Source organism: Zosterops lateralis, assembly GCF_965231275.1.
Source record: "Zosterops lateralis genome assembly, chromosome: 1".
Lineage (NCBI taxonomy): Eukaryota > Metazoa > Chordata > Aves > Passeriformes > Zosteropidae > Zosterops > Zosterops lateralis.
The window spans coordinates 1,834,788-1,861,771 of record NC_139762.1 but is presented as its reverse complement, the minus strand read 5'-3'; the positions used below and the strand labels follow the sequence as shown (position 1 = coordinate 1,861,771).

The 26,984-nt window shown below is 40.7% G+C and overlaps 1 protein-coding gene across 3 annotated transcripts in view; it reads left to right on the top strand.

The window, feature by feature from the left end:
- Window positions 1–26,984, top strand: part of PTH1R (parathyroid hormone 1 receptor) — a 125,997-nt gene that overhangs the window by 14,583 nt on the left and 84,430 nt on the right. The window contains exons 2-3 of one of the 3 annotated variants that reach the window (XM_083864174.1): window positions 7,770–7,880; window positions 11,452–11,570. In XM_083864174.1, the coding sequence (XP_083720300.1) occupies window positions 7,841–7,880; window positions 11,452–11,570 (159 nt within the window). In that variant the 5' untranslated portion in view covers window positions 7,770–7,840. Of the gene's footprint in view, window positions 1–7,769; window positions 7,881–8,219; window positions 8,404–8,454; window positions 8,532–11,451; window positions 11,571–26,984 lie in introns of those variants that run through there. The other 2 variants (XM_083864173.1, XM_083864175.1) reach the window with 2 other exon arrangements.

The window sequence follows — 26,984 nt, the reverse complement described above, 5'->3', positions numbered from 1 at the left end:
GAAATGTGGAGCCAACAATCCCATATCAATCCCATATTTCCATTAGAAAAAGATTTTCCTGGAGTTTCAGAAAATGTAGGAGCTCCTCAAACCATTCCAGAACCTCAAATTATTCCAGGGGCTCCTCAAACCATTCCAGGGGCTCCTTAAACCATTCCAGGGGCTCCTCAAACCATTCCAGGGGCTCGTTAAACCATCCCAGGAGCTCCTCAAACCATTCCAGGAGCTCCTCAAACCATTCCAGGAGCTCCTCAAACCATTCCAGGAGCTCCTCAAACCATTCCAGGAGCTCCTCAAACCATTCCAGGGGCTCCTCAAACCATCCCAGGAGCTCCTCAAACCATTCCAGGGGCTCCTCAAACCATCCCAGGAGCTCCTCAAACCCTTCCAGGAGCTCCTCAAACCATCCCAGGGGCTCCTCAAACCATCCCAGGAGCTCCTCAAACCATTCCAGGAGCTCCTCAAACCATCCCAGGGGCTCCTCAAACCATCCCAGGGGCTCCTCAAACCATCCCAGGGGCTCCTCAAACCCTTCCAGGGGCTCCTCAAACCATCCCAGGAGCTCCTCAAACCATTCCAGGGGCTCCTCAAACCATCCCAGGGGCTCCTCAAACCATCCCAGGAGCTCCTCAAACCATTTCAGGAGCTCCTCAAACCATTCCAGGAGCTCCTCAAACCCTTCCAGGAGCTCCTCAAACCATCCCAGGGGCTCCTCAAACCATTCCAGGAGCTCCTCAAACCATCCCAGGGGCTCCTCAAACCATCCCAGGGGCTCCTCAAACCATCCCAGGGGCTCCTCAAACCATTCCAGGGGCTCCTCAAACCATTCCAGGGGCTCCAAAAACCATTTCAGGAGCTCCTCAAACCATCCCAGGGGCTCCTCAAACCATCCCAGGAGCTCCTCAAACCATCCCAGGGGCTCCTCAAACCATCCCAGGGGCTCCTCAAACCATCCCAGGGGCTCCTCAAACCATTCCAGGGGCTCCTCAAACCATCCCAGGGGCTCCTCAAACCATTCCAGGGGCTCCTCAAACCATTCCAGGAGCTCCTCAAACCATTCCAGGACAACCTCAAACCATCCCAGGGGCTCCTCAAACCATTCCAGGAGCTCCTCAAACCATTCCAGGGGCTCCTCAAACCATTCCAGGAGCTCCTCAAACCATTCCAGGGGCTCCTCAAACCCTTCCAGGGGCTCCTCAAACCATCCCAGGGGCTCCTCAAACCATCCCAGGGGCTCCTCAAACCATTCCAGGACAACCTCAAACCATCCCAGGGGCTCCTCAAACCATTCCAGGGGCTCCTCAAACCATCCCAGGGGCTCCTCAAACCATCCCAGGAGCTCCTCAAACCATTCCAGGGGCTCCTCAAACCATTCCAAGGGCTCCTCAAACCATTCCAGGAGCTCCTCAAACCATTCCAGGACAACCTCAAACCATCTCAGAACCTCAAATTATTCCAGGGGCTCCTCAAACCATCCCAGGAGCTCCAGAGGATTGACCTGTGGATGTTCCAGGTTTCCCCACCTGCAGTCCCTGTTCCCAACCCAAATTCTCTCTCCATCCCTTGTGGCTCCTGGGATTTTCAGGGAAATGTGGATCCAACAATCCCATATCAATCCCATATTTCCATTTGAAAAAGGTTTTCCTGGAGTTTCAGAAAATGTAGAAACTCCTCAAACCATCCCAGGGGCTCCTCAAACCATTCCAGGGGCTCCTCAAACCATTCCAGGAGCTCCTCAAACCATTCCAGGGGCTCCTCAAACCATTCCAGGGGCTCCTCAAACCATCCCAGGGGCTCCTCAAACCCTTCCAGGGGCTCCTCAAACCATTCCAGGAGCTCCTCAAACCATTCCAGGACAACCTCAAACCATCCCAGGGGCTCCTCAAACCATTCCAGGGGCTCCTCAAACCATCCCAGGAGCTCCTCAAACCATTCCAGGAGCTCCTCAAACCATTCCAGGGGCTCCTCAAACCATTCCAGGGGCTCCTCAAACCATCCCAGGGGCTCCTCCAACCATCCCAGGGGCTCCTCAAACCATTCCAGGGGCTCCTCAAACCATTCCAGGGGCTCCTCAAACCATTCCAGGGGCTCCTCAAACCATCCCAGGGGCTCCTCAAACCATCCCAGGAGCTCCTCAAACCATCCCAGGGGCTCCTCAAACCATTCCAGGAGCTCCTCAAACCATCCCAGGAGCTCCTCAAACCATCCCAGGGGCTCCTCAAACCATCCCAGGGGTTCCTCAAACCATCCCAGGGGCTCCTCAAACCATCCCAGGGGCTCCTCAAACCATTCCAGAACCTCAAATTATTCCAGGAGCTCCTCAAACCATCCCAGGGGCTCCTCAAACCATCCCAGGGGCTCCTTAAACCATCCCAGGGGCTCCTCAAACCATCCCAGGGGCTCCTCAAACCATTCCAGGAGCTCCTCAAACCATTCCAGGACAGCCTCAAACCATCCCAGGGGCTCCTCAAACCACTCCAGGAGCTCCTCAAACCATTCCAGAACCTCAAATTATTCCAGGAGCTCCTCAAACCATCCCAGGAGCTCCAGAGGATTGACCTGTGGATGTTCCAGGTTTCCTCACCTGCAATCCCTGTTCCCAACCCAAATTCTCTCTCCTTCCCCCATGACTCCTGGGATTTTCAGGGAAATGTGGATCCAACAATCCCATATCAATCCCATATTTCCATTTGAAAAAGGTTTTCCTGGAGTTTCAGAAAATGTAGAAATTCCTCAAACCATTCCAGGGGCTCCTCAAACCATCCCAGGGGCTCCTCAAACCATCCCAGGGGCTCCAAAAACCATCCCAGGAGCTCCTCAAACCATCCCAGGAGCTCCTCAAACCATCCCAGGGGCTCCTCAAACCATTCCAGGAGCTCCTCAAACCATCCCAGGGGCTCCTCAAACCATCCCAGGGGCTCCTCAAACCATCCCAGGGGCTCCTCAAACCATCCCAGGGGCTCCTCAAACCATCCCAGGAGCTCCTCAAACCATTCCAGGGGCTCCTCAAACCATCCCAGGAGCTCCTTAAACCATCCCAGGGGCTCCTCAAACCATCCCAGGAGCTCCTCAAACCATTCCAGGGGCTCCTCAAACCATTCCAGGGGCTCCAAAAACCATTTCAGGAGCTCCTCAAACCATCCCAGGGGCTCCTCAAACCATCCCAGGAGCTCCTCAAACCATCCCAGGGGCTCCAAAAACCATCCCAGGGGCTCCTCAAACCATCCCAGGGGCTCCTCAAACCATTCCAGGAGCTCCTCAAACCATTCCAGGAGCTCCTCAAACCATCCCAGGGGCTCCTCAAACCATCCCAGGAGCTCCTCAAACCATCCCAGGGGCTCCTCAAACCATTCCAGGAGCTCCTCAAACCATTCCAGGAGCTCCTCAAACCATCCCAGGGGCTCCTCAAACCATCCCAGGAGCTCCTCAAACCATCCCAGGGGCTCCTCAAACCATCCCAGGGGCTCCTCAAACCATTCCAGGAGCTCCTCAAACCATTCCAGGAGCTCCTCAAACCATCCCAGGGGCTCCTCAAACCATTCCAGAACCTCAAATTATTCCAGGAGCTCCTCAAACCATTCCAGGGGCTCCTCAAACCATCCCAGGGGCTCCTCAAACCATCCCAGGGGCTCCTCTAACCATTCCAGGGGCTCCTCAAACCATTCCAGGAGCTCCTCAAACCATTCCAGGGGATCCTCAAACCATTCCAAGGGCTCCTCAAACCATCCCAGGAGCTCCTCAAACCATTCCAGGACAACCTCAAACCATCTCAGAACCTCAAATTATTCCAGGGGCTCCTCAAACCATCCCAGGGGCTCCTCAAACCATTCCAGGGGCTCCTTAAACCATCCCAGGAGCTCCTCAAACCATTCCAGGAGATCCTCAAACCATCCCAGGAGCTCCTCAAACCATCCCAGGAGCTCCTCAAACCATCCCAGGGGCTCCTTAAACCATCCCAGGGGCTCCTCAAACCATTCCAGGGGCTCCTCAAACCATTCCAGGGGCTCCAGAGGATTGACCTGTGAATATTCCCATTTGAAAAAGGTTTTCCAGGAGTTTCAGAAAATGTAGGAGCTCCTCAAACCGTTCCAGGGGCTCCTCAAACCATCCCAGGGGCTCCAGAGGATTGACCTGTGAATATTTTCCATTTGATGAAAGGTTTTCCAAGAGTTTCAGTCACTGTCAGAGATTTCCCTGGGGTTGGTCACAGCCATGGATCCTTTTGGTGGGAATTTCACGCACTTCCCGAATTTTTATTCCCACTGGATTCTTATCAGTTTTAAATGATTCAATTCCAGGATTAAATCATTTAAGGAATGATTTCCCACTGGGTTCTTATCAGTTTTAAATGACTCAATTCCAGGATTAAATCATTTAAGGAATTATTTCCCACTGGATTCTTATCAACTCCAGGATTAAATCATTTAAGGAATTATTTCCGCGCAGAGGGGAATTTTTTTTAATGCAAAAAATCATATTTTTAAATGTTTTTAGGGCAGTTCTTGGCTCCCCAAATTGTCCCCCATAAAGCAGAATTCCAGAGGTTCCCCACTCCCATTCCCTTCAGATTTTGGGGAGGATTTTGAGGGGCTCAAAATACCCAAAAAAATCAAAAATCGTGTGATTTGTTATCAGTTTTCCATGTTTTCAGCACATTTTTCTTTTCTGGCCACACATTTTAGTGGGACGCAAAATTAAACCCCTTAAAAGTGAAATTTCCCTTTGGAATTCGTGAAGATTTTGGGAAAAGTTGGAGATTTTTCCCCCCTCTCTCATTTCAGGGCACTTTTTCAGGGCTGTTTTTCCTCCCAGAGTTGTTTCTCCGCTGTGTTTTCTTTTCATGTTTACTCAAATTGATTTATTTTGTCATCGGGACCGACTTTATTTTAAGCAGAGGCACTTTGAGAGGCTCCATTAAATCTTTATTTACTTTCTTGTCTGCGGAAAAGACCTCAAGGACATCAACATTTTGTCCTGAGCCAAATCCTGTGGGGCCCACTGTGGGTTTGGGGTTGTTTTTTTATTTTATTTTATTTCTTTTTTTTTTTTTTTTCCCCTTTGTCTTTTGTACCTTCCAGAGAACCGAGAAATAAATAAACTTTTTTTTTTTTTCCCCACTGTAACTTATCCTGCAAACAACGAGCCAGAGGGAAGAGAATTTTATTTTATTTTATTTTATTTTATTTTATTTTATTTTATTTTATTTTATTTATTTTATTTTATTCATGAATAGGAAATATATTTTTCTTCTCCTGGTGGGGGCTTCAAGCAGAGAGAGAGAAAACGCAACAAATTATTTTTCTTTTTTCTTTTTTTTTTTTTTAATTATCACGCGGACTTTGCGGAATTTCAGCTCCCAGCTGATTCTTTAGAAGAAATACTTTGATTTATCTCTGCTCCTTTTTCATCCACATTAAATCAGAGATAAGAAATCAGCTGCTGAATTGGTGGGGGGATGTTTTTACAGTGTTTTTTTCATGTCCTAAAAAAAAAAAATGCCAAAGGGGATGAAACGGCGTCGGCTCCCGGCCCCAGACGGGCTCTGAGAGGCCAATCCTGGTTTTCCTTTAATCCTGGGAAGTCACACTGGTGAGGGATGACGGATCCCTGGGTGGTCGGGAGCTTTGATATCCGTGAGATATCAAAAATATTCTGAGATCTAGGCCCTGTTGGAATTTAGGTCCTAGAATGATGGAAAAATCCAGAAAAATTCCAGGGCTGGGAATTTTGTCCAGCAGGGCAAGGAGAAAATTCCCAACCCTGATGTGACACCAGAGAATTACAGGAATGAGTGGAAATTGTTGGATTTGGGGCAGATCCGGCACTTTTAGGGTTTCCTTTTCAACATTCCCTGGAGTTTCATGGCCAAAGGGGAGGAATCGGCGTCGGCTCCCGGCCCCAGACGGGCTCTGAGGCCAATCCCAGTTTTCTTTTAATTCTGGGAAGTCACACTGGTGAGGGATGACGGATCCCTGGGTGGTCGAGAGCTTTGATATCCGTGAGATATCAAAAATATTCTGAGATCTAGGCCCTGTTGGAATTTAGGTCCTAGAATGATGGAAAAATCCAGAAAAATTCCAGGGATGGGAATTTTGTCCAGTAGGTAAAGGAGAAAATTCCCAGCCCTGATGTGACACCAGAGAATTACGAGAATGAGTTAAAATTGTTGGATTTGGGGCAGATCCGGCACTTTTAGGGTTTCCTTCTCAACATTCCATGGAGTTTCATGGTCGGGAGCTTTGATATCCGTGGAATATTCTGGGATCTCGGCCCCGTTGGGATTTATCTCGTAGAGGGGATGGAAAAGTCCAGAAAAATTCCAGGGATGGGAATTTTGTCCAGTAGGTAAAGGAGAAAATTCCCAGCCCTGATGCGACACCAGAGAATTACAGGAATGAGTGAAAATTGTTGGATTTTTCCAATTTATTGTGGAATCAGGGAATTCCTTTGGCTTGGAATGTTCAAAGTCAACTGATTCCAAGCATGGATCAGAAAAACAGAGAGAGTTCTAAAAATTCCGGGATGATCCAACCTGGCCTTGGGCATTCCAGGGATCCACAAATCTCTGGGAATTCCAGCCCAGGCAGCAATTCCCAATTCCCATTTAACCAGCTCAAAGCCATTCCCTGTGTCCTGTCTCTTCATCCCTTGTCCCCAGTCCCTCTCCAGCTCTCCTGGAGCCCCTGGAATTTTTCCCTGGATCCTTTTCCTCTCCAGGGGAACATTCCCAGCTCTCCCAGCCCTGGCTCCAGAGCACAGGAGTTTTAAAATATTTAAAATATCTAAAATATTTAAAATATTAGTTGCTTCCAGAGGAGGTAAGTCCAGAGAAGTTTCTCCAGCCCTTTGGGAAATGTCTCTGGAGTTGCCTCCTCTGGAGTCTCTCCAAGAGCTCCAGGTCTTTCTGATCGTGAGGATTCCAGAGCTGGACAGGGTTTGTCCTTGTGGGGTATATTTATTATATTGGAATGGAATGGAATGGAATGGAATGGAATGGAATGGAATGGAATGGAATATATTATATTATATTATATTATATTATATTATATTATATTACTTTTTATATGATATCATATTATATAAATGTATAGTATATTTATTATGTTGTGGAATGGAATATATTATATTACATTATATTATTTTATATTATATTATATTATATTACATTACATTACATTACATGATATGTTATATATATCATATATATTATATAATATATATTATTTTTATATTTATTATGGAATGACATGGAATGGAATATATTATATTATATATATTATATATATTATATTATATATATTATATATATTATGGGTTTTGTATATATATTATGTTTTATATTATACATTTATTATATTGTGGAATGGAATGGCATGGAATGGAGTGGAATTCCTCGTGGAATAGATATATTATTGTGGAATAATAAATCCTCAATAATAAATACAATATAATATAATGTAATATAATATAACAGAATTGAATAATAATAAAAATCTAGTAATAGAATAGAATAGAATAGAATAGAATAGAATTTATCAATAATAATAATAATAATAATAATAATAATATAGTAATTGTCCTTGGGATAATTCCCACCTTATGGAGCCACAGACGAAGAAGAAATCCCCAATGATTCCCAGTACAATTTCCTCCTGCAAAATCCCTTCACCTTCCTCACATGGACCCCTCCCCATCCCCAGCACCCTCAGCACCCCCTGTCCTGTCCCTTTTCCCTGTGCACTGACCCCGAGTGTCCCTTGTCCCCACAGATGGGCTCTGCCTGCCCGAGTGGGACGGCATCGTGTGCTGGCCCGAGGGCGTCCCCGGCAAGGTGGTGGCCATGCCCTGCCCCGAGTACATCTACGACTTCAACCACAAAGGTGGGTCTGGGCTCTGGGAAACCCAAAATTCACTTTGGTCCTTCATCGTGTGCTGGTCTGAGGGTGTCCCGGGTAAGGTGATGGCCATGCCCTGCCCCGAGTACATCTACGACTTCAACCACAACGGTGGGTATGGGGCTTCTAGGAAACCCAAAATTCACTTTTTTATTTGTCCTTCATCGTGTGGTGGCCCGAGGGGGTCCTGGGAAAGGTGGTGGCCATGCCCTGCCCCGAGTACATCTACGACTTCAACCACAAAGGTGGGTCTGGGGGCTCTGGGAAACCCAAAATTCACTTTTTTATTTGTCCTTCATCGTGTGCTGGCCCGAGGGCGTCCCCGGCAAGGTGGTGGCCATGCCCTGCCCCGAGTACATCTACGACTTCAACCACAATGGTGGGTCTGGGGGCTCTGGGAAACCCAAAATTCAATTTTTGTCCTTCATCGTGTGCTGGCCCGAGGGCGTCCCCAGCAAGGTGGTGGCCATGCCCTGCCCCGAGTACATCTACGACTTCAACCACAAAGGTGAATCTGGGGTTTTTGGGAAAGATAAAATTCACTTTTGTCCTTCATCGTCTGCTGGCCTGAGGGGGTCCCAGGTAAGGTGGTGGCCATGCCCTGCCCCGAGTACATCTACGACTTCAACCACAAAGGTGAGTCTGGGCTCTGGGAAACCCAAAATTCACCTTTTGTCCATCGTGTGCTGGCCCGAGGGTGTCCCAGGTAAGGTGGTGGCCACGCCCTGCCCCGAGTACATCTACGACTTCAACCACAAAGGTGGGTCTGGGCTCTGGGAAACCCAAAATTCACTTTTTGTCCTTCATACTTTATCTCAGAGTTTGTACACGGTTGCACAAGACCGGGTGAATCTTTAGTCAGGCTTTGAGAACTCTCTGCAAATCCATTTCCCACATTTCCCCCTTTTTCTTAAATGAGGAAAACTCCTTTGATGGTGTTATTCATAATTTTCTGTCCAAAGTGAAGCCCACAAGGTGCTGTCACTAATATTGCTGCTGTAACAATCAATACAATCAATAACAATCAATACTTTATCTCAGAACTTGCAGATGGATACACAAGACTGTGAGCCTTGAGTCAAGCTTTGAGAATCCTGTACAAATCCATTTCTTGAATGGAAAAAAACCTTCTTTGATGTCCTTATTCCTCATTTGCTGTGCACAGTGAGGCCCACAAGGCGCAATCACTATTATTGCTGCTGTAACAATCAATACAATCAATAATCAATACTTTATCTCAGAGTTTGCGCACAGATGAACAAGACCATGTGAGCCTTGTGTCAGGCTTTGAGAATCCTCTACAAATCCGTTTCTTGAATGGAAAAAAACCTTTTATGGCCTTATTTGTAATTTTCCATACACGGTAAAGCCCACAAGGTGCTATCACTGATATTGCTGCTCTAACAATCAATACAATCAATAACAATCAATACTTTATCTCAGAGTTTGCACACGGATGAGCAAGAGCATGTGAGCCTTGTGTCAAGCTTTAAGAGTTCTCCAAAAATCCATTTTTTGAATGAAAAAAAACTTCCTTTGATGCCGTTATTCATCATTTGCCATGCACAGTGAAGCCAACAAGGCACTAATGTTGCTACTATAACAATCAATACAATCAATAGCAATCAATTCTTTATCTCAGAGTTTGCACACAGATACACAAGACAGTGTGAGCCTTTTGTCAGACTTTTAGAATCTTCTAAAAATCCATTTCTTGAATGGAAAAAAAGCCTTCTTTGATGGTTTTATTCCTCATTTGCCGTGCACAGTGAAACCCACAAGGTGCTATCACTGATATTGCTGCTGTAACAATCAATACAATCAATAACAATCAATACTTTATCTCAGAGTTTGCACACGGATGAACAAGACCATTTGAGCTTTGTGTCAGGCTTTGAGAATCCTCTACAAATCTGTTTCTTGAATGTAAAAAAACCTCCTTTTATGGCCTTATTTGTAATTTTCCACATACAGTGAAACCCACAAGGCGCTATCACTGATATTGCTGCTCTAACAATCAATAACAATCAATATTTTATCTCAGAGTTTGCACACGGATGAACAAGAGCGTGTGAGCCTTGTGTCAGGCTTTGAGAATTCCCTAAAAATCCATTTCTTGAATGGAAAAAAACCTTCTTTGATGTCCTTATTCATCATTTGCTGTGCACAGTGAGGTCCACAAGGCGCAATCACTATTATTGCTGCTGTAACAATCAATACAATCAATAATCAATACTTTATCTCAGAGTTTGCGCACAGATGAACAAGACCATGTGAGCCTTGTGTCAGGCTTTGAGAATCCTTTATAAATCCGTTTCTTGAATGGAAAAAAACCTTTTATGGCCTTATTCATCATTTTCCACACACAGTGAACCCCACAAGGCGTTATCACTGATATTGCTGCTGTATCACTGTAACAATCAATACAATCAATAACAATCAATACTTTATCTCAGAGTTTGCACACAGATACACAAGACCCTGTAAACCTTCAGTCAAGCTTTGAGAATCCTGTACAAATCCATTTCTTGAATGGGAAATCTCCTTTGATGTCCTTCTTCATAATTTTCCACATACAGTGAACCCCACAAGGCACTATCACTAATATTGCTGCTCTAATAATCAATAACAATCAATATTTTATCTCAGAGTTTGCACACAGATGAACAAGACCATGTGAACCTTGTGTCACGCTTTGAGAATTCCCTAAAAATCCATTTCTTGAATGGAAAAAAACCTTCTTTGATGCCGTTATTCATCATTTGCTGTGCACAGTGAGGCCCACAAGGCGCAATCACTATTATTGCTGCTGTAACAATCAATACAATCAATAATCAATACTTTATCTCAGAGTTTGCGCACAGATGAACAAGACCATGTGAGCCTTGTGTCAGGCTTTGAGAATCCTTTATAAATCCGTTTCTTGAATGGAAAAAAACCTTTTATGGCCTTATTTGTCATTTTCCATACACAGTGAACCCCACAAGGCGCTATCGCTGATATTGCTGCTGTATCACTGTAACAATCAATACAATCAATAACAATCAATACTTTATCTCAGAGCTTGCACACAGATACACAAGACCCTGTAAACCTTCAGTCAGGCTTTGAGAATCCTGTACAAATCCATTTCTTGAATGGAAAATCTCCTTTGATGTCCTTATTCATCATTTTCCATACACAGTGAACCCCACCAGGCGCTATCACTGATATTGCTGCCGTACCAATCGATACAATCAATAACAATCAATACTTTATCTCAGAGTTTGCACACAGATACACAAGACCATGTGAGCCTTGTGTCAGGCTTTGAGAATCCTGTACAAATCCATTTCTTGAATGGAAAATCTCCTTTGATGTCCTTATGCATCATTTTCCATACACAGTGAAACCCACCAGGCGCTATCACTGATATTGCTGCCGTACCAATCAATACAATCAATAACAATCAATACTTTATCTCAGAGTTTGCACGCAGATAAACAAGACCATTTGAACCTTCTCTCAGTCTTTAAGAACCCTGCACAAACCCATTTTCCCCTCTCTCTCCTCCCAGGCCACGCTTACCGCCGGTGTGACCTGAACGGGAGCTGGGAGCTGGTGCCGGGCAACAACCGCACCTGGGCCAACTACAGCGAGTGCGCCAAGTTCCTCACCAACGAGACCAGGGAGAGGGTAAGGCATGTTTGGGGTTCTGTCTGAACCCAGGTGGTTTTAGCCCCACCAGGGCTCAGCACACGCTCTCTGAGGGTGTCGTGAGGTTGGGGGGATCCCCGCGACCCCAATGAGTTATTAAAAAAAATGTGGATATTGATCTAATACCAATATCCGACTGTGACGGGCAAAGACTCTCTAACAGTTTAAAGTTAGAAAGTGTGTGTTTATTACAACAATTGCTTCCAAATACACACCTCAATTTACGGATGGTCACAGGGTCTTTTTATGTCCAGGAGTATTGAATACCCAAAACACAAATGTATATTCATAACTCTGGTACCTCCTGAATTATTAAAAAAAAATGTGGATATTGATCTAATACCAATATCCGACTGTGACGGGCGAAGACTCTCTAACAGTTTAAAGTTAGAAAGTGTAGGTTTATTACAATGCCAAATACACACCTCAATGATCACAGGGGTTTTTTATGTCCAGGAGAATTGAATACCCAAAACACAAATGTATATTCATAACTCTGGTACCTCCTGAATTATTAAAAAACTATGGATATTGATCGAATACCAATATCCGACTGTGACGGACAAAGACTCTCTAACAGTTTAAAGTTAGAAAGTGTAGGTTTATTGTGATGCCAAATACACACAAACAATTTACAGATGATCACAGGGGGTTTTTTAGGTACAGGAATATTGAATACCTAAAACAGAAATGCACATTCATAACTCTGGTACCTCCTGAATTATTAAAAAACTATGGATATTGATCTAATACCAATATCCGACTGTGACGGACAAAGACTCTCTAACAGTTTAAAGTTAGGAAGTGTGTGTTTATTATGACACCAAATCAAACAATTTACAAACAAACAATTTACAGATGATCACAGGGGTTTTTTTATGTACAGGAATATTGAATACCCAAAACACAAATGCACATTCATAACTCTGGTACCTCCTGAATTATTAAAAACCTATGGATATTGATCTAATACCAATATCCGACTGTGATGGGCGAAGACTCTCCAACAGTTTAAAGTTATAAAATGTAGGTTTATTACAATGCCAAATACACACAAACTATTTACAGATGATCACAGAGTTTTTTTATGGACAAGAGTATTGAATACCCAAAACATAAATGCACATTCATAACTCTGGTACCTCTTGAAATATTAAAAAACTATGGACATTGATCTAATACCAATATCCGACTGTGACGGACAAAGACTCTCTAACAGTTTAAAGTTAGAAAGTGTAGATTTATTTACGTTTATTACAACACTGGGCAGCGTGTGGGACCATTCCCAAATACACACCACAATTTACAGATGATCACAGGGGTTTTTTATGGACAAGAGTATTGAACACCCAAAACACAAATTCATATTCATAACTCTGATACATCCCATTCCTCCCTTTGTATAATAATTAGACAAAAAGTCATTAAGCATGTGTAGTTTGTTATTTGAAATGGGTCGGTGGTCTGTTTTATGAGGTGGGGTCCCAAAATGATGAAGTAAGATGGGTCTTCTTCTCTTTGACTTTTTAACCTTTAGTGTTCGTGACAAATGAATCCTGGTTTTTTTCAGCACTGTTTGATTTATGATTGTATTGTATTTGTGGGGTGTATTGATTATTCAGGATGTAAAAGCCTAGTTTGACAAATCCCAGGATTTATCAGTTCCCTGCCAACAAAAGGGAATCATGGCTACCCCACCTCAGCAACATTTATTTCAACTAAAATCCTCAATTCTTCTAAATCGATGTTTCACCAGTCCTGATTTGGCTGGTTTGCACCAGAAACATAAATTAATTAATAAATGAGATGGGTATGATGGATAAGATTTAGTGCCTAGACCAAAGGCAGAATCCAAAGATGAGGGGTGTGGCTTTTACCGACACAAAAAAACCACATTTATGTTGTCGAGTTGTGTGAGCAGAAAAGAAAAGAGTTTATTTTGGGATCAGGGTTTAAATAGTGTTTGGAATTCGATCAGCAATTGGGCCGTGAGGTTGACACCTCTCTGACTCTGCTGGTCAAGTTAGAATTTGTCCATCAATTTGTCCTTCAGGCCAAAGGCAGAATCCAAAGATGAGCCGTGTGGGTTTCACGCACATGTTGCCAGACGGACACGAAAAACCGCATTTACGTTGTCGAGTTGTATGAGCAGAAAAGAAAAAAAGTTTATTTTGGGATTAGGGTTTAAATAGTGTTTGGAACTTGATGAGCAGTTGGGCCGTGAGGTTGACACCTCTCTGACTCCACTGGTCACGTTAGAATTTGTCCATCAATTTGTCCTTCAGACCGAAGGTAGAGTCCAAAGATGAGGGGTGTGGGTTTTACCCACATGTCGCCAAACGGACACGAAAAAACCACATTTACATTGTCGAGTTGTGCGAGTAGAAAGAAAAAAGTTTATTTTGGGATCAGGGTTTAAATAGTGTTTGGAACTTGATCAGCAATTGGGCCATGAGGTTGACACCTCTCTGGCTCCGCTGGTCAAGTTAGAATTTGTCCATCAATTTGTCCTTCAGACCAAAGGAAGAGTCCAAAGATGAGGGTGTGGGTTTTACCCACATGTCACCAGACGGACATGAAAAAAACACATTTACATTGTCGAGTTGTACGAGAAAAAAAGGAAAAAAAGTTTATTTTGGGATTAGGGTTTAAATAGTGTCTGGAACTTGATCAGAAGTTGGGCCATGAGGTTGACATCTCTCTGACTCTGCTGGTCAAGTTAGAATTTGTCCTTCAGGCCAAAGACAGAATCCAAAGATGAGGGTTATGGGTTTCACCCACATGTCACCAGACGGACATGAAAAACCCACATTTACATTGTCGAGTTGTGCGAGAAGAAAGGAAAAACAGTTTATTTTGGGATCAGGGTTTAAATAGTGTTTGGAATTTGATCAGTAATTGGGTTGTGATGTTGACACCTCTCTGACTCTGGTGGTCAAGTTAGAATTTGTCCTTCAGGCCAAAGACAGAATCCAAAGATGAGCCGTGTGGGTTTTACCCACATGTCGCCAAACGGACACGAAAAGCCACATTTACGTTGTCGAGTTGTATGAGCAGAAAAGAAAAAAAGTTTATTTTGGGATTAGGGTTTAAATAGTGTTTGGAACTTGATGAGCAGTTGGGCCATGAGGTTGACACCGCTCTGGCTCTGCTGGTCAAGATAGAATTTGTCCTTCAGGCCAAAGGCAGAATCCAAAGATGAGGGGAATGGGTTTTACCCACATGTCGCCAAACGGACACGAAAAACCCACATTTACATTGTTGAGTTGTGCGAGCAGAGAGAAAAAAGTTTATTTTGGGATCAGGGTTTAAATAGTGTTTGGAATTTGATCAGTAATTGGGTTGTGAGGTTGACACCTCTCTGGCTCCGCTGGTCAAGTTAGAATTTGTCCTTCCCCCAGGAAAAAAATGCAGTTTTACAAAATGTTACTCTTTATGTTACAATGTGTGAGAACTCAAATATGGAAATGCAAAACATCAGAAGGCTGAAAAAATCAGGGTGACACTCACACCTCTGAGGGTCCAGCCTGGCAGAGACGTGGTGAAAATTAATTAATAAAACACTGTAATTGAGTGTGTTTTGAAAAATCAGAAAAGTTTTAATAAAGAAGGAAAATGATACAAAATCCTGGGCTGGGATTGATCAGGTTGTGCCAGAGCCTCTGGATGGGTTTTATTCACATTTCTGAGGGTCCAGACTGGCAGAGACGTGGAGAAAATTAATTAACAAAACAATGTAATTGAGTGCGTCATGAAATATCAAAAAGGTTTTAACAAAGAAGGAAAATAATACAAAATCCTGGGCTGGGATTGATCAGGTTGTGCCAGAGCCTCTGGATGGGTTTTATTCACATTTTTGAGGGTCCAGCCTGGTGAAAATCAATTAGCGAGATGGCGTGATTGAGTGTGTCTTGAAAAATCAAAAATATTTTAATAAAGAAGGAAAATAATGCAAAATCCCAGGTTGGGATTGATCAAGTTGTGCCAGAACCTCTGGATGGGTTTTACCACAGTTCTGAGGGTCCAGCCTGGCAGAGACGTGGCGAAAGTTAATTAACAAAACAATGTAATTTAGCGCATCTTGAAAAATCAGAAAGGTTTTAACAGAGAAGGAAAATGATACAAAATCCCGGGTTGGGATTGATCAGGTTGTTCCAGAGCCTCTGGATGGGTTTTATTCATATTTCTGAGGATCCAACCTGGAAGAGAAGTGGCAAAAATCAATTAGCAAGACGGCATGATCAAGTGTGTCTTGAAAATCAGAAAGGTTTTAACAGAGAAGGAAAATGATACAAAATCCTGGGCTGGGATTGATCAGGTTGTGCCAGAGCCTCTGGATGGGTTTTATTCACATTTCTGAGGGTCCAGCCTGGCAGAGACGTGGAGAAAATTAATTAACAAAACAAAATAATTGAGTGTGTCATGAAAAATCAAAAAGGTTTTAATAAAGAAGGAAAATAATGCAAAATCCCAGGCTGGGATTGATCAGGTTGTGCCAGAGCCTCTGGATGGGTTTTATTCACATTTCTGAGGGTCCAGCCTGGCAGAGACGTGGCGAAAATTAATTAACAAAACCATGTAATTGAGTGCATAGTGAAAAATCAAAAAAGGTTTTAACAAAGAAGGAAAATTATACAAAATCCCGGGTTGGGATTAATCAGGTTGTGCCAGAGCCTCTGGATGGGTGGTGGCTTCATGCTCTTTCTTAAATAATAAAGGATTTAGGAGGGGTTTTTGGCAATCTGCCCAATAGAAAATAGTTACATTTTTTGAGGGACAGATAAAGAGACCAACGGGGTGTCTTTGTCCTGGCTCTGAGCCCGTCATGGTGAGAAGAGCACGGAAATTTCTGGTTCATCTTCCTTTTAATAGTGAAACTGAAACTCTTTCCAAAATTGAACTATCCCCTTGGGTTTGCGTATAACCTTGGTGTTCCCATCCCTGCAGGGAGCAGGAATTTCTGAGCCAGGCATAGTGAGGAGAGCACAGAAATTTCTGGTTCATCTTCCTTTTAATAGTGAAACTGAAACTTTTTTCCAAACTGGAACCATCCCCTTGGGTTTGGGTATAACCTTGGTGTTCCCAATCCCTGCAGGGAGAGGGAATTTCTGAGCCAGTCACGGTGAGGAGAGCATAGAAATCTCTGGTTCATCTTCCTTTTAAGTCCAGTAATGAAATGGAAATTCTTTTCCAAAATGGAACCACCCCCTTGCGTGTGGGGGTAACGTTGGCATTCCCCTTCCTGCAGGGATCAGGAATTTCTGAGCCAGTCACGGTGAGCAGAGCACAGAAGTTTCTGGTTTGTCTTTCTTTTAAGTCCAGTAGTGAAATTTAAACTCTTTTCCAAACTGGAACCATCCCCTTGGGTGTGGGGATAACCTTGGTGTTCCCATCCTTGCAGGGAGCAGGAATTTCTGAGCCAGTCACGATGAAGGGAGCACAGAAATTTCTGCTTCATCTTCCTTTCAAGTCCAGTAGTGAAATTTAAACTCTTTTCCAAAATGGAACCATCCCCTTGGGTTTGGGGATAACTTTGGCGATCCCATCCCTACAGGGAGCAGGAATTTCTGGCCTCACCCCGGCCTAACCCACAGACCTCTGCCTCGTTTAAACCCCAGCTCATTTCAAACCCCAGCTCATCTCCCTCCTCTTGGAATCCCTTTCCCGAGCTTGCCAAATCCACTCCAAAGCGCTTTGATGGTCAATCCATTGGAAAAATCCTCCTCAGAGGCAGCAATTTTTCCTGCAGCTGCCGAGATCCCAATCCCAAAAAGGATCTTGGGGGAAATTGGAGCAGCCTGGGGGATGCTCTGAAGTGGTTTGGAGGTTGTTGAGGTTGTTCCGTGGTGTTGAGGCTCCCTCTGCCACAGCAGGAAATCATTTTGCTGTCAGGGTTGTTATCAAAAAATTCCAACATTTCTGCGGTCGCATGTGGGAAGGGGATGATCCCAAATGTGGAATCAAATCAGGAACAACTGATTGGGAGAGCTGGGAATGTTCCCCTGGAGAGGAGAAGGGAAAAATCCAGGGAATGCTCAGAGCCTGAAGGGGCTCCAGGAGAGCTGGAGAGGGACTGGGGACAAGGGATGGAGGGACAGGACACAGGGAATGGCTTTGAGCTGGTTAAATGGGAGATTGGGAATTGGGAATTCCTGTCTGAGATGGGACATTGAGAATTGGGAATTCCTGGTTGGGATGGGAGATTGGGAATTGGGAATTCCTGGCTGGGCTGGGAGATTGGGAATTGGGAATTCCTGTCTGAGATGGGACATTGGGAATTGGGAATTCCTGTCTGAGATGGGACATTGGGAATTGGGAATTCCTGGCTGGGCTGGGAGATTGGGAATTGGGAATTCCTGGCTGGGCTGGGAGATTGGGAATTGGGAATTCCTGGCTGGAATCCCCAGAGCAGCTGTGGCTGCCCCTCAGGGGGATGCCTGGGGTGGGAAGGATGGAGGAATTGATTTCCATGGAATAATCAGCAGGGGATGTTGGGAATTCTGCCATTCCCACTTTTCCTGAGGGAAAGGAGGACGAGAATTCCCCTGGTTTTTCCAGGGGAAAAACTCTGCCTGGTTTTTCCCCACTTTAGGAAACAAGGATCACGAGGAGGAACTTCCTTGTTTTCCACTGGGATGGAGCTGAACCCAGGGATGATCAGATCATTGGATAATCCCAAGGATTGGGGATTTGTAGGAATTCTTGAGAGGGATTTAAGGTTTGGGGAAGAGTGGTTGGGATAGATGGGAATTGGGAATTCCTGGCTGGGCTGGAATTCCCAGAGAAGTCAAGTTGGAATTTTCTGCTGGAAAAGGGGATCCAGGGCTGGGATTGTGCCCCTCTGCCCCCTCAGGTGAATCCCCACCTGCAGAGCTGCCCCAGCCCTGGAGCCCAGAATTCCCACTGGGAATTTTCCCTGAGGAATCTCAACCTCCATCCAGGGCTGACAATTCCCATTTTCCACTGGGAATTTTCCCTGGAGGAATCAACCTCCATCCAGGGCTGACAATTCCCATTTTCCATTGGGAATTTTCCTGGAGGAATCAACCTCCATCCAGGGCTGACAATTCCCATTTTCCAGCGGGAATTTTCCCATCCAGGGCTGACAATTCCAATTTTCCAGCGGAATTTTCCCATCCAGGACTGACAATTCCCATTTTTCAGTGGGAATTTTCCTGCAGGAATTTTCCCATCCAGGGCTGACAATTCCCATTTTCCAGAGGGAATTTTCCCTGTGGAATCTCAACCTCCATCCAGGGCTGACAATTCCCATTTTCCAGAGGAAATTTTCAATCCAGGGCTGACAATTCCCATTTTCCAGTGGGAATTTTCCCCTCCAGGGCTGACAGTTCCCATTTTCCAGCAGGAATTTTCCTGGAGGAATCAACCTCCATCCAGGGCTTACAATTCCCATTTTCCAGCGGAATTTTCCCCTCCAGGGCTGACAATTCCCATTTTCCACTGGGAATTTTTCCTGGAGGAATCAACCTCCATCCAGGGCTGACAATTCCCATTTTCCAGCAGGAATTTCCCTGGAGGAATCTCAACCTCCATCCAGGGCTGACAATTCCCATTTTCCAGTGGGAATTTTCCACCTCCAGGGCTGACAATTCCCATTTTCCACCAGGATTTTCCTGCAGGAATCAACCTCCATCCAGAGCTGACAATTCCCATTTTCCAGCAGGAATTTTCCTGCAGGAATCAACCTCCATCCAGGGCTGACAATTCCCATTTTCCAGCGGAATTTTCCTGCAGGAATTTTCCTCTCCAGGGCTGACAATTCCCATTTTCCAGTGGGAATTTTCCCTGAGGAATCAATCTCCATCCAGGGCTGACAATTCCCATTTTCCAGTGGGAATTTTCCTGGAGGAATCAACCTCCATCCAGGGCTGACAATTCCCATTTTCCAGCGGGAATTTTCCCTGAGGAATCAATCTCCATCCAGGGCTGACAATTCCCATTTTCCAGTGGGAATTTTCCCAGACAAGGGATGGAGGGACAGGACACAGAACACACTTTTTGAGCTGAAAAAAAAGGAGATTTAGTTGTGATTTTGGGCAGGAATTCCTTTTTGGTTTATTTATTTCTGTTTCCCCAATTACGTGCAGTGATTTGAGTGTCTGTTGGAATTATTTTCTCTTTTTTTTTGTTGTAAAATAAGATTAAGAGAAGTAAAGTAGATTTAAAATTTTAAAGGGTATAAATAAAATATCAGGTTTATTAATAAAATAACAAGGGAGGAAAAAAATATTAACAAGAATTACTTAATTCAAAACATTTTTCTCCCATAAATTTTCTTTCCCTCCTCGCGGATAACGTAAGAATTAATTATAGTTGTGCCAGATGTCAATGATCAAACTCATTTTTTTGCTAAATCTTTCTTTAAAAAAAATGACTTTGTCACAAAAAAAATTCTGAAGCACATGGAGAAGGTCTGGTGTCCTCCTGGGGAAAAATCAAATTAAAATTAAAAAAAATAATAAAAAAATTAAAATTAAAAAAAAAATTTAAAAAAATTAGAATTAAAAAAATCAAAAAAAAAATTAAAATTAAAAAAATCCGCGCGCCGTAAATTAACAAAAAAAAATTCAGATAAATTTAATTTTGGAGTTTGTTGGGGGTTTTTGGAGTTTGTTGGGGTTTTTTGGAATTTGTTGGGGGTTTTTGGAGTTTGTTGGGTTTTTTTGGAGTTCGTTGGATTTTTTTTGAGTTTGTTGGGTTTTTTTAGAATTTGTTGGGTTTTTTTGGGGTCTGTTGGGGTTTTTATGGAATTTGTTGGGTTTTCTGGAATTTGTTGGGTTTTTTGGAGTTTGTTGGGTTTTTTTAAGTTTGTTGAGTTATTTTGGAGTTTATTGGGGTTTTTCTTGAGTTGTTGGGGGTTTTTTTAAGTTTGTTGAGTTTTTTTGGAGATTATTGGGTTTTTTTGGAGTTTATTGGTTTTTTTGGAGTTTATTAGGTTTTTTTGGAGTTTATTGGGTTTTTTTGGAGTTTATTGGGTTTTTTTGGAGTTTATTGGGGTTTTTTTGAGTTTGTTCCAATTTTCTGGAATTTTTTTGAGTTTTTTTGGAGTTTGCTGGAGTTTTTTGGAGTTTATTTGGGGTTTTTTGGTGTTTGTTGGGGGTTTTTTGGAGTTTGTTGGGTCTTTTTGGAGTTTTTTTGGGTTTTTTGGAGTTTTTTGGGTTTTTTGGAGTTTGTTCGGGTTTTTTGGAGATTGTTCGGATTTTTTGGAATTTTTGGGGTTTTTGGGGGGGTTTCTTGGGGTTTTTTGGGGTTTCTTGGGATTTTTTGGAGTTTGTTGGGGTTTTTTTGGAGTTTATTGGGATTTTTTTGAGTTTGTTGGGTTTTTTATGGAGTTTGTTGGGGTTTTTTGGAGTTTATTGGGATTTTTTTGAGTTTGTTGGGGTTTTTTGAGTTTGTTGGATTTTTTTGGAGTTTGTTGGGTTTTTTTGAGTTTCTTGGGGTTTTTTTGAGTTTGTTGGGGTTTTTTGGAGTTTGTTGGGTGTTCTTGGCGTTCGTTGGGTTTTTTTGGCGTTTTTTGGGGATTTTTTTGAGTTTGTTGAGGTTTTTTTGAGTTTGTTGGATTTTTTTGGAGTTTGTTGGGTTTTTTTGAGTTTCTTGGAGTTTTTTTGAGTTTGTTGGGTTTTCTTGGCATTCGTTGGGGTTTTTTGGCGTTTTTTGGGGGGTTTTTGGAGTTTGTTGGGTTTATTTGGAGTTTGTTGGATTTTTCTGGAGTTTGCTGGGGGTTTTTTGGAGTTTATTGGGATTTTTTTGAGTTTGTTGGATTTTCTTGGCGTTCGTTGGGTTTTTTTGGTGTTTGTTGAGGGTTTTTTTGGAGTTTGTTGAGTTTTTTGGAGTTTGTTGGGATTTTTTTGAGTTTGTTGGCTTTTTTTGGAGTTTGTTCGGTTTTTTTGAGTTTGTTGGGTGTTTTTTAGAATTTTTTGGGGTTTTTTTGAGTTTGTTGAGTTTTTTGGAGTTCGTTGGGTTTTTTTGAGTTTGTTGGGGTTTTTTGGCGTTTGTTGAGGGTGTTTGAAGTTTGTTGGGTTTTTTTGAAGTTTGTTGAGTTTTTTTGGAGTTTGTTGGGGTTTTTTGGAGTTTGTTGGCTTTTCTGGAGTTTGTTGAGGTTTTTTGGAGTTTGTCGGGGTTTTTTTAGAGTTTGTTGGGTTTTCTTGACGTTCGTTGGGTTTCTTGGAGTTTGTTGCGTTTTTTTGGAGTTCGTAGGATTTTTTTTTTTTAGTTTGTTGGGGGTTTTTTGGAGTTTGTTGGGTTTATTTTGGAGTTTGTTGAGTTTTTTTTTAGTTTGTTGAGGTTTTTTTTAAGTTTGTTGGATTTTTTTGGAGTTTGTTGGGTTTTTATGGAGTTTGTTGAGGTATTTTTTGAGTTTGTTGGGAATTTTTGGAATTTGTTGGGGTTTTTTCGACTTTGTTGGGGTTTTTTTTTTTGGAGTTTGTTGGGTATTTTTGGCGTTTTTTGGGGTTTTTTTGGAGTTTGTTGGGTTTTTTTGGAGTTTGTTGGGAATTTTTGGAATTTCTTGGAGTTTTTTGGAGTTTGTTGGGATTTTTTGGAGTTTGTTGGGATTTTTTGGAGTTTGTTGGGGTTTTTTGGAGTTTGTTGGGTTTATTTTTGAGTTTGTTGGGTTTTTTGGAGTTTGTTGGGTTTTTTGGAGTTTGATGGGTTTTTTGTTTTTTGGTGTTTTTTTTTTCTTTTCTTTTTTGTGGCCTGATTTTTTTTTGTCATTGGTCGTTTTCTCCTCCTCAAGAGCAAAGCGCCCCATGAACGAAACAATTTAGGAAAATAAAAAAATGAGGGAAAAAGGAGGCAACGAGTTCTTCGAGCTGCTTCTCGGGTTGGTTTTCTCACTTGACATTCAGGTTGTTTAAAGCCCTTGGCCCTCTGAAAGCCCCAAGTCGTGTTGGTATAAAAAAAAGCAGAGCCCTCAAGGTTTTGTTTTCAGATTTTTTTGTGATGTTTATTATTTGATATCTCAGAATTTTCTCTGCTCCCAGCTGAGGTCTGGATGGGGCTGGGACATGAGGGGACTGACCATTGATGGGGCATCACCTCACATTTATACAGATAATATAAATGTCTGCGTTATTGACAATTTCATCCCAATGCCCAGAGTTCACACTAAAATTGTCATTTCTACTTTTCCACTCTCACTGCCTTGTGCCATCACCACCCCAGGGGATGGAGGATCCACCCAAATTCCCCCATTTTTTCCCCTTCTATTCTAAAAACCCTAAAAATACTGAATTTTTGCATCTTCTACTGTGCTAAAACTACTGTTTTCACTTCCTGGTGATTTCTACGTGTAGGTTATTTACTATTTTTTATTATTATAATATTATTTATTATTATAGTATTTTTATTATTTTTATTATTATACTATATTATTTTTATTATTATACTATTTTTATCATTTTTATTATATTATTTTTTATTATTTTTATTATTATACTATTTTTATTATTTTTATCATTATACTATTTTATTAATATACTATTTTTATTATTATATATTATATTTTTTATTTTTTTCTAGATTATTTACTATTCCCAATGCCCAGAGCTCACACTAAAATTGTCATTTCTACTTTTCCACTCTCACTGCCTTGTGCCATCACCACCCCAGGGGATGGAGGATCCACCCAAATTCCCCCATTTTTTCCCCTTCTATTCTAAAAACCCTAAAAATACTGAATTTTTGCATCTTCTACTGTGCTAAAACTACTGTTTTCACTTCCTGGTGATTTCTACGTGTAGGTTATTTACTATTTTTTATTATTATAATATTATTTATTATTATAGTATTTTTATTATTTTTATTATTATACTATATTATTTTTAGTATTATACTATTTTTATCATTTTTATTATATTATTTTTATTATTTTTATTATTATACTATTTTTATTATTTTTATCATTATACTATTTTATTAATATACTATTTTTATTATTATATATTATATTTTTTATTATTTTCTAGATTATTTACTATTCCCAATGCCCAGAGCTCACACTAAAATTGTCATTTCTACTTTTCCACTCTCACTGCCTTGTGCCATCACCACCCCAGGGGATGGAGGATCCACCCAAATTCCCCCATTTTTTCCCCTTCTATTCTAAAAACCCTAAAAATACTGAATTTTTGCATCTTCTACTGTGCTAAAACTACTGTTTTCACTTCCTGGTGATTTCTACGTGTAGGTTATTTACTATTTTTTATTATTATAATATTATTTATTATTATAGTATTTTTATTATTTTTATTATTATACTATATTATTTTTATTATTATACTATTTTCATCATTTTTATTATATTATTTTTATTATTTTTATTATTATACTATTTTTATTATTTTTTTATCATTATACTATTTTATTAATATACTATTTTTATTATTATATATTATATTTTTTATTTTTTTCTAGATTATTTACTATTCCCAATGCCCAGAGCTCACACTAAAATTGTCATTTCTACTTTTCCACTCTCACTGCCTTGTGCCATCACCACCCCAGGGGATGGAGGATCCACCCAAATTCCTGCATTTTGTCCCCTCTATTCTAAAAACCCTAAAAATACTGAATTTTGCATCTCCTACCGTGCTAAAACTACTGTTTTCACTTCCTGGTGATTTGCAATTCCTCTCTCTGTGTCAGAAATTTCTCCCGTGGACTAAAATCAAACTCAGCGTCCTCCTGGGTTTTGTGCCAAGGTCTCCAAAACCACTGGAGCAGCTCCACATCTCCTGCCCAGGGCTGAAATTCCCTTTTTCCGGCTCATCCAAGGGGATCTCCTGGACTCCAGCATTGCTGAGTTGTTTTTTTCTCTCTCCCGTGGACGAGGAGCAGAAGCTCCTGCGCTGCTCCAGCCACTCCAGCAATGGGACGTTCCCTCCCAGAACCACTTTGGTGGCGACTTTTCCCACTTCAAAAAAAAAAACCCTTTTTAGCCCCAGAGTTTTCCTGGAGCAGCTTTTGGAGGCATCAAACACCTCGACCCATTTATAAAACATTAATAAACATAAATTATTGATTAAAAAACCTCCATTTTTAACTGAAATAATGACAAATTTCTCACTGATTATGACATTCCCAACACCAATTACTCGCTCACGGCTCCCAGCTGGAAATCCTGGAGATTTCCAAACTCTGGGGATTTGTTTGACCCCTTTGAACCCCAAAATATCCTCCCAAATTTTGGCTTTTTTTAATTCTGTGCCCACAAACCTTTGGTGTTTTATTCTCTTGGGAAATTATTGCTCCTCGTGGATTTTCCCTTAATGAGCTGTTTTAATAATCCAACCCCAAAATCCTCATTTATTGAGGCATCTTTTTGGCAGGGATTTTCTGTCACGGCTACAGAAAAGGTGGACGGAATAATATTTAATATTAAGAGAAATTAATTTAATATTAAGACAAATTAATTTAATATTAAGATAAATTAAATGATCAGGCTGGTCTTACTTAAGTGGTGCTTTCCCAGGGCAAAAAACAGGGGAAAAAAATTTGATGTTTCTGCCAGGTTTGAAATCGTATCTTGATCAATAAATGCTTTTTAATGGCATCTATTTATTATTATTTTTATTAATAATAATAATAATATTAATAATAATAATAATAAACCTCCCTTGATATCTCTTTTATTATGGAGGAGATTTTCAGCAACATCTATTTATTAATTTTATTAGTAATATTTTCATATTATTATTATCATTATTATTATTATTATTATTATTAACATTATCCTTATAGTTGGATGTATTTGGATTATTATCCTTGTATTTCCTTTTGAGGAAAAGACCTCATCCAAATACAAGGAGAATAATAATAATAATAATAATAATGATAATAATGATAATAATAATAATAAGAATAATAATAAGAAGTCCTGCCCACAGTAATTTTAATATTAATTATTTTTTTATTATTATTATTATCCTTGTATTTGGATGTATTTGGATTATTATCCTTGTATTTTCTTTTGAGGAAAAGAACTCACCTAAATACAAGGATAATAATGATAATAATAATAATAATAATAATAATAATAATAGTAATAATAAGTCCTGCCCTCAGTAATTTTAATATTAATTATTTTTATTATTATCCTTGTATTTGGATGTATTTGGATTATTATCCTTGTATTTCCTTTTGAGGAAAAGACCTCATCCAAATACAAGGATAATAATGATAATAATAATAATAATAATAATAATAGGAAGAAGAAGAAGAAGAAGTCCTGCCCACAGTAATTTTAATATTAATTATTTTATTATTATTATTATTATTATTATTATCCTTGTATTTGGATGTATTTGGATTATTATCCTTGTATTTCCTTCTGAGGAAAAGGCCTCACCTAAATACAAGGATAATAATAATAATAATAATAATAATAACAACAACAACAATTATAATAACAATAATAATAATCCCTGCCCTCAGTAATTCTGTGCCTTGGTTTAACCACAGAGGTGGCTGAATTTCTGTAGAATTTTGATGACAAATTCAGGTCTCTTGTGCCTTGGGGTACCAAAACCACCCTGGAAATAAAAAAGAGGATAAAAAAATTCCCTTTTTCCCTTCCCTGTGGCCATGACTTTGTTCACACAGATCACAGCAAAGCCTCTTGTCAAATTTAACTGTGTCTCTGCAGCCCTGGCGTTAATAAACCTCCCTTTGAGAGCTCTTTTTTTTCATGGAGCAGATTTTCAGCAGCATCTATTTATTAATTTTAATTTTATTAAGAATTTATTATTATTATTATTATTGTTATTGTTATTGTTATTATTATTATTATTATTATCCTCGTATTTGGATGTATTTGGATTATTATCCTTGTATTTCCTTTTGAGGAAAAGAACTCATCCAAATACAATGATAATAATGATAATAATAATAATAATAATAATAATAGTAATAATAATAAGAAGAAGTCCTGCTCTCAGTAATTTTAATATTAATTATTTTAGTATTATTATTATTAACATTATCCCTGTATTTGGACGTATTTGGATTATTATCCTTGTATTTCCTTTTGAGGAAAAGACCTCATCCAAATACAAGGAGAATAATGATAATAATAATAATAATAATAATAATAGTAATAATAATAAGAAGAAGTCCTGCTCTCAGTAATTTTAATATTAATTATTTTAGTATTATTATTATTAACATTATCCCTGTATTTGGACGTATTTGGATTATTATCCTTGTATTTCCTTTTGAGGAAAAGACCTCATCTAAATACAAGGATAATAATGATAATAATAATAATAATAATGATAATAATAATAATAATAATAGGAAGAAGAAGAAGAACAAGTCCTGCCCACAGTAATTTTAATATTAATTATTTTTTTATTATTATTATCCTCGTATTTG